Source organism: Acanthochromis polyacanthus, chromosome 3 (assembly GCF_021347895.1).
Source record: "Acanthochromis polyacanthus isolate Apoly-LR-REF ecotype Palm Island chromosome 3, KAUST_Apoly_ChrSc, whole genome shotgun sequence".
NCBI classification, from domain to species: domain Eukaryota; kingdom Metazoa; phylum Chordata; class Actinopteri; family Pomacentridae; genus Acanthochromis; species Acanthochromis polyacanthus.
Genome location: NC_067115.1, coordinates 42,078,219 through 42,086,238, shown reverse-complemented (window position 1 = coordinate 42,086,238; position 8,020 = coordinate 42,078,219). Strand labels below are relative to the sequence as shown.

Genomic DNA, 8,020 nt, shown 5'->3' with positions numbered 1-8,020 from the left:
CACGGTACTTCCGGCTGAGATTTTCAACATAAAACAGCTGCTGGTAAAAATGCAGCCCAAGCACCGCTTGGTTCTACAACTGCATATTGCTTGTATTACATCGGCTGTTTTTTTTAAATGAATAACTTATGTGATCTTTGTCGACATTTACAGACGTGATCAGCCAAAAAAATGAAATAAATCAATAATTCTAAATATAAACCTCTCATCTGCTGTTCACCTGCTGATAAATTGTGGGTGCAGCCTTTAGGTGGCATATTTTTGGTGTTTATAAGTTTGGAAGGATTTGGGATCAAATTTCATAAAGGATGCATTTTAAAACATTTTTTAATGTACATGGGAAATGCCTACATATAAAATACAGTAGTTTTACATGAAGGATTTTTTAAAAAAAAATCTCATTTTACATTTTAAAATGTTTTCTTTTTATGAAAAGAAGTTGATAAAGTAACACAAGATTCCTCTTCAGTTTAGGGTGGGTTTGCAAATCTATGAAATGAATCATTTTCATTTTTTTATGTTGATTACATATTACCAAGCAGAAGAAGTTTCATTCTGACAAAATACTTTTAACAATTTTTTTTTTTAAACTTCGAAATGGGTCAGTTTTACCTGCAACATAACAGGAGGGCTTAGAGACTGACATTTGTAATTATTTACAAAGGTACAGTTGAACATCTGAGCTAAACCAGGCTTGTCAGCTATTAGCTATCATCCATCCATCCATCCATTCTCTATACATCGCTTTATCCTCACTAGGGTCGCAGGGGTGCTGGAGTCTATCCCAGCTGATTTGGGCGAAGGCAGGGGACACCCTGGACAGGTCACCAGTCTGTCACAGGGCTACATATACAGACACACAATCACACTCACATTCACACCTACGGACAATTTAGAGTAACCAATTAACCTCAGCATATTTTTGGACTGTGGGAGGAAGCCGGAGTACCCGGAGAAAACCCACACATGCACAGGGAGAACATGCAAACTCCATGCAGAAAGATCCCAGGCCCAGGCCGGGATTTGAACCCGGGATCTTCTTGCTGCAAGGCGAAAGTGCTAACCCCTATGTCACTGTGCAGCCCTATTAGCTATCAGCTGGAAAAAAAAAAAATTCATTTTCATAAAAAAGATCTGTGGTTATTCATTAAATATTCAGAGCTATAACCTCACATGCCTTGACCTTACAGTGATAATGGTTACTTCACTATAGCAGACACAATGTTGTAACCAAACACAGGAAGGTGACTAGCTCATGTGACTTTATTGTGAAAGAAAGCCCCTGTGCTTGTAGTATTTCCCTCTGTCTTGACAGAAGAAGAGCAGAATTGTAGGAATGAAACCAGAAATATGATTTTCCATCAAGATGCAGGAACCAGACTGCACATGCGTGCTCAGCCTTCATATGTGCAGCGAGGACAACAGGTGACAACCTGCTGAGAACAGAACGACCAGGCTTTCACTCATTTAACTACAGAAATACAGACTGACTGCTGATCTCTTAAAGGGCCACTGCACCAATTTTACACGTCAAAGATCAGCTGATCAGTACTACTCACTTAGCCTGAGTTTAACAGTTTAACAATACTTTTTATTTTTCTCTCTAAAAATTTGTCAAAGTTTTGTGAAAACTAACTAATGGAGGAAATGTAGGATCCAGTTTGACTTTTACGACTTGGTGAATATCTCGGCCTCTATTGAATTGATCAAAGATTTCGAGAATCCCTGTTTGTTCTGTTCAAAACAAGTTCTTCAACCTCGTGGAAATATAAACTTAAATCAGTGTAGTTACCCTGTGGCACCCCTCACGTCGTTATTCTTTATATTTGCACTGTTAATGTCAGCATCCTCTCAGACTGTGATGCCAAATATAACTTTGAAACTCAACCAGTGATACTGTACTAACAATATGAAATAAATGTTTGTGGGAGGTAAAGAATCCAAAAGGCTTAAACAACTTCCTGATCTTTTTTTCTTTTAAACTCATTTACAAGAGTAGAAAACAGTAGATAAAATGCCTTTTTGACCAAGCAGGGAAAGCATCTCCATCAGCTAGCTCTCAACTGACCTTTGCTTGTGATATGTTTGGTAAGATGTCGTTTGGATTAGTTCTGTCATTGATTTGTCCGTCCACTTCACACCAGTGAAGACAGGACGCTTGAAATTCATTATTCCATAGCCCTGGCTCACCATCGTTTCCCCAAATCTCCAGGAAAATATACATCTTTAAAGGTATTATGTGATTAGTTTTTGGCAGTGAGCTGAAGCCAGCAGCAGGAAAAGGAAATGAACTTGTCTACTGTTAAATTATGACATTGTTGAGTTTGGCTCAGACGTGCTGCTGGATTTATTTGACTCTGTGTTTGTCTTGAAGCTTTAAGAGTCTTATAAAGTTTATTGTGGGTCTGGTTTCACTCATGTCTTTGGAATTTGACCAGTAAAGCTGAGATTTCTGAAACCCAACTGCTTAAGCATATTTATGTGGAGATTATAACTGGCAGATGTTTTGTGTCAGTATTAAACAGTTTTAGCTAAGTTTTAATGTTGTTTCACAAATCTGTATTACATATTAATTGTGCACTACTTATTTTTTAGCCCCTGGAAGAAGATCTGTTCAGATATAGAAATGTTTTAGAACTATTTCTCCTGGATTTTATTTTCATTCAATGCTTGATATGTAAACATCACAGAACTATGGTTAATGAGTTAAACTGAATGGACACTTGTACCATAAAATGCGCTTGTTTCACATATAACCAAACTGTAAACACCAGGGGTGTGCTGGAAGTAGAGGTTAAAGAATATTTATTCATACCAATTTAGGACTTTTTTATTACAGCAAAATGTATTTATAGGATGAAATAGAACAATAAAGAATAGGCTAGAGCTTTACTGGTAGTGCAGGGTCAGCAGAAGAGCAGTGCCTTGAAAGAGCATGAAAGATAGTGGAGAAAAAGTAGAATTATTTGTCAGATATCAATAGTGATCAGTAATACCCAGTTGTACCAAAGTTACAGTATTGATAACTGTAGCTATAATCAGACCAGCATTGTCCAGCTCTATCAAAACAATAAACCCCAAAACATACATCTAAAAATGTTCAGAAGCGTAACAATAACGGAGAGCAGTCAAACGTGAAAATCTATGGCTTTTATTTGATTTGATGACTTCTTTTTTGGTCTTTTTTGTGTTTTTTGTTTTTTTTTAGTCTCAGTTGGTCCGAGTTGGAGTGTGTAGTACCTCGAAGCCAACACTCGCATACACACACCGAGCTTCATTCAATACATCACATACACAACAGGAGGAATAAATAAGCTATGTACAGGTTAGACGCCTCATGATCCCTGATGGTGGAAATCAAAGTTCTCTTTACGAGATGATGTTGTTCCAGAGTCCTGTGACAGCAGCGTCGTATTGCTGTGGATCCTGAACCTGAGGTTTTGGAGGCACCGTGTTTAGAAGCACTTGCGGTGGACGATGCTGGGACCGGCCTCGTCGTACTCCTGCTTGCTGATCCACATCTGCTGGAAGGTGGAGAGGGAGGCCAGGATGGAGCCACCGATCCATACGGAGTATTTACGCTCAGGAGGGGCGATGATCTAAACAAAGACAGGAAAATAAGACACATTTATTTTATTGCTTGCTCCTGTTACTACACCATCTTATTACGTGATGCAAGGACAGACATTGGGTATTAAAGCTTTTCAATCTAACTCTGAGTTTAAGATGCTTGTTTTCAATGATTTTCTCATTATTTAGGTTAACCCTCCTGTTGTCCTCATTTACAGGCAACAAAAAATATTGTTTCTTTGTCTGAAATTGTTTTTTTTTTAATTCAGCAAAACAATTCCCCAAATTTCTGAAAATTTGCAAAACCTTCAGGAAGAAAATTCCAATAATTCCTTAAAAATTTCCCTTAAAAGTTTTATTTAAAAAAAAAAAAATCCCCCAAATGTTGCAAGAAAATTCTTATAAATATTTTCAAAAAATGAGTAAAAATCTTCCCCCAAAAAATCCTAAAACTATCTAAAATGATTACATCTATCAGTAAAACTTATAATATTTTCTTTAAGAACATTTTTAGCATTTCTTTTTTTCCACCAAAAAATTTTCAAAGATTTTCCGAAAATGTGGACATCAGAAGAAAATATTTTTTTCCCCCACATTTTCAAACTTTAAGTCAATTTTGACCTGCAAGATGACCCGAGGGTCAAACCTGTGTAATAGTGTCAACAGTTAACCAGAAGAGTGGAGGCCTTTATAGCCATGTTACAGTTATGACAGATGGATGTAATTTCCAGATGTGTCTCCATAACTGTTCAAGTGTAGCCCTGAGCGATGTGGAGTTGAATGAATTCATACTCCTTCTTGTATCAGTGAGAAGAGTGTCAGTGTTGTACCTTGATCTTCATGGTGCTGGGAGCCAGAGCTGTGATTTCCTTCTGCATGCGGTCAGCGATACCCGGGTACATGGTGGTGCCGCCGGACAGCACATTGTTGGCGTACAAGTCCTTACGAATATCAATGTCACACTTCATGATGCTGTTGTAAGCAGTCTCATGGATACCAGCAGACTCCATACCTGTTAGGGTGCACAGCAGAGAGATTCATGTTAAAGAGAGAGAAACTACAGCAAGTATTGTCTTCATGAAATTTCACTTGTTTCCACATCCGAGGTTGCATACAAAGACTTCTCATGATTAATACAAAATAATTCTCACAAATGAAACCTTTAACTTTTCATTATTCAACAAAAACCTTTCAGATTGTATCAGATTTTCTCTCCACAAAATAAAATGAATACAGTTCATAGTACACACCGATGAAGGAGGGCTGGAACAGGGTCTCAGGGCAGCGGAAACGCTCATTGCCGATGGTGATGACCTGACCATCAGGCAGCTCATAGCTCTTCTCCAGAGAGGAGGAAGAGGCAGCGGTGGCCATCTCATTCTCAAAGTCCAGGGCAACATAGCAAAGCTTCTCCTTGATGTCACGCACAATCTCACGTTCAGCTAGAAACAGAGAACAAAGATCAGGCTTTCAGCATATTAAGTCAAAATAACAACCCAAGAGGATTACAAACTGCTGCACAACTGGAGGTTGCTGTAGAAGCCCAAGTAACAATGTTTACATATTTACAGGAGGAATCAACATAATTTTATTACAGATCCATTAAAAAACTTACAGTTAAAGGTCCAAAACTAGGATTAATAGAAAATGTATTATCCGAGAGAAGGGAAAGGGATAATGTCCTGAATTTCAGGTGGCTGTCGGTAGTTTGTGCTGATAAAGTGCTCACCGGTTGTTACAAAGGAGTAGCCACGCTCAGTCAGGATCTTCATGAGGTAGTCGGTGAGATCACGACCGGCCAGGTCTAGACGCATGATGGCGTGAGGCAGAGCGTAACCCTCATAGATGGGCACATTGTGGGTCACACCATCACCAGAGTCCAGCACGATACCTGGGAGTAGACACAGAGATGTTAGACATATGTTTAAATGAGGTCTGTGATTAGCCACATGGAAAGGTTTGAAAAAGATCATAGCTTCTTTAACCCTCATGTTGTCCTCATTTATGGCAGCAAAAAAAATTGTTCCTTTGTCTGAAAAAAATCCCAAAATTCCCAAATTCATAAAAATTTGCAAAAACATTCAGGAAGAAAATTCCTTAAAAAATTCCTATATTTGGCAAGACATAACAAAAATAATAAAAAATTATAAATATTTTCAATAAATGATTAAAATCTTCCAAAACAATCCTAAAAATATCTAAAGTGATTACATATATATCAGTAAAAGTTCTGACATTTTCTTTGAGAACATTTGGGGAAAAAATCAACCAAAATCCAGCGAATTTTTTTAACATTTCTTTTTTTCAACCAAAAAATGTTCAAAAACTTCCCAAAAATGTTGAAAAAGTGGAAGTTTTCACTGTGAAATTTTTCATTTTTTTCCACATTTCTAAACTTTTAAAGGGGTCAATTTGAACCACAGGACAACATGAGGGCTAACACTGTGAAGTTTGTGTTGCAATAATCCTTTCTTGAAGCCGTGGACCTCAGACTCACCAGTGGTACGACCAGAGGCGTAGAGGGACAGCACAGCCTGGATGGCCACGTACATGGCGGGGACGTTGAAGGTCTCAAACATGATCTGAGTCATCTTCTCTCTGTTGGCTTTGGGGTTCAGAGGGGCCTCCGTCAGCAGGGTGGGGTGTTCCTCAGGGGCCACACGCAGCTCATTGTAGAAGGTGTGGTGCCAGATCTTCTCCATGTCGTCCCAGTTGGTGATGATGCCATGCTCAATGGGGTACTTCAGGGTCAGGATGCCCCTCTTGCTCTGGGCCTCATCACCCACGTAGGAGTCCTTCTGACCCATACCGACCATTACACCCTAAGAGGGAGAGGGTGGCAGGTAAGGCCTAACTGTTCACATGTAGCTTGAGACAATTGACAATGTCTAAAATGACAGATAGGTTTGTAGTTTTTATCTGTGATGCTGCGGCTCTTGTCTACCTGGTGACGGGGGCGGCCCACGATGGAGGGGAACACGGCTCTGGGGGCATCGTCTCCAGCGAAGCCAGCCTTCACCAGGCCGGAGCCGTTGTCGCACACGAGGGCGGTGGTCTCATCGTCGTCACACATGTTTGCGAATTCTAATGGGAGAAAGTCAGAGGTGAGACTTTAATACAGCAGGAAGACTAAACAGCACTTAACACGGTGGGGAAAAAGTGGAAAGAATTCCACAGCAGTTGGAGATTAATTTTCTGTCAATGAAATAATTGTTTTGGGTCAAAAAGATTTTAAAAATTCAACTTTTGTTATATCGTACATATCGTTGGGGCTGTCTCTCTAACATAATATTGTAATGCCTTAATTGATTGTTGCATTTTCATTCAGACTAGAAACAAGTGGCTAGAGCAGCAAAAACACAACTCAGCATTTAAAAATTGGCCGTTCTAGGCTGATTTAACTTCAAATAATATTTTAATTAGAATGCATTGCTAATTTAGCTTCTTGTTATAGTACCTGTATGGCATTTATAGACAAACATTCTGCTGCTGTTCTTATAAAGTATTATTTTAAATTATTAGACATTGTCTGCATGACAAAAGCAGCAAAATACATTGTGTTGGTACAATGAACACACACTCTGTGTTGTTTAAAACTGAATAATTACATGCTAACAACTATAACTCAGTCATCTTAAATAGCCTCTCTCAGCCCTGCAAAGTCTGGACTGTGTATATCATTAAACCAGAGTGTATTAATCAGCTAAAAACAGGTTACTCCGACTGTCATGACAAGTAGTCATTAAGAAGCACTGTTAAACCTCCCACAGTATAATGATGCCTTCAATTGTTCCCCATAAACTCCAAAATCTGATCTGTCCTCTGCTGTCCCTCCTTGACGTTGCTCTTGGTGGTTTACTGGTAAACAGTCTTAAATCAACATGAAAGGCACTTTTAGGAGGACAAAAGTAAGCTCAGAAACAAATCAAAATGCTATCTGTACACTACACAAGTTTCTAATGCGCCTGTTTCTTTTGCAGTGTGCCTGTTTTGGCAGAATTTCCGACGGCCCTGAAGGCAGCAGGTCTGGCTCCCTGACAGGAGGTTTCCTCTGTCACAACAGAAGCGGGTTTTTCTACCGGCTGACACTGACCTGAAGCCGGCTGCGGTTCGCTGCCAGTTCCCTTCACTGAACCACTTAGTCCGGATTATTCTCCATCTGTTTCACTCACTTAAACTACAAGCACCGACTTTAACTAATTATCACAACAACTCTCTCCTTCCTCCACCCGCCCCGACGCCCCGCTCCTCCAAGCCGCTTACCTCTGCTCGTCTCCGGCGGTCAGTGAGGCAACTTTGCTGGTTCCAGCTGAGGCGGTGACCGGCAGCGACCACCGGGGTCCTTATATACATCTAACCCCCCGGACAGTTTCCTCCCGTGCAGCCAGCTGGTAGGAATGTCCCGGTATCCACCAGGAATTCAAACGGCGCTTCGTCCATATTTGGTCGC

The 8,020-nt window shown here is 39.9% G+C and overlaps 1 protein-coding gene across 1 annotated transcript; it reads right to left on the bottom strand.

Annotated features, from left to right (window-relative positions):
* Positions 1-3,135: 3,135 nt before the first annotated feature.
* acta1a (actin alpha 1, skeletal muscle a) lies at positions 3,136-8,020 on the bottom strand. The gene is made up of 7 exons (XM_022214379.2): positions 7,834-8,020; positions 6,515-6,654; positions 6,068-6,392; positions 5,300-5,461; positions 4,821-5,012; positions 4,401-4,582; positions 3,136-3,599 (listed from the first exon to the last, which is right to left on the bottom strand). Exons 2-7 carry the CDS (start codon positions 6,641-6,643, stop codon positions 3,456-3,458), a joined length of 1,134 nt encoding a protein of 377 aa, XP_022070071.1. The 5' UTR covers positions 6,644-6,654; positions 7,834-8,020; the 3' UTR covers positions 3,136-3,455.

Coding starts and splice junctions, on each gene's coding strand:
- acta1a (XM_022214379.2), bottom strand. CDS start 6,643: ATGTGTGACGACGATGAGACCACCGCCCTCGTGTGCGACAACGGCTCC. Junction 6,393..6,514: donor TGGGCCGCCCCCGTCACCAG/GTAGACAAGAGC, acceptor TCTCCCTCTTAG/GGTGTAATGGTCGGTATGGG. Junction 5,013..5,299: donor CTACTCCTTTGTAACAACCG/GTGAGCACTTTA, acceptor CTCTGTTTCTAG/CTGAACGTGAGATTGTGCGT.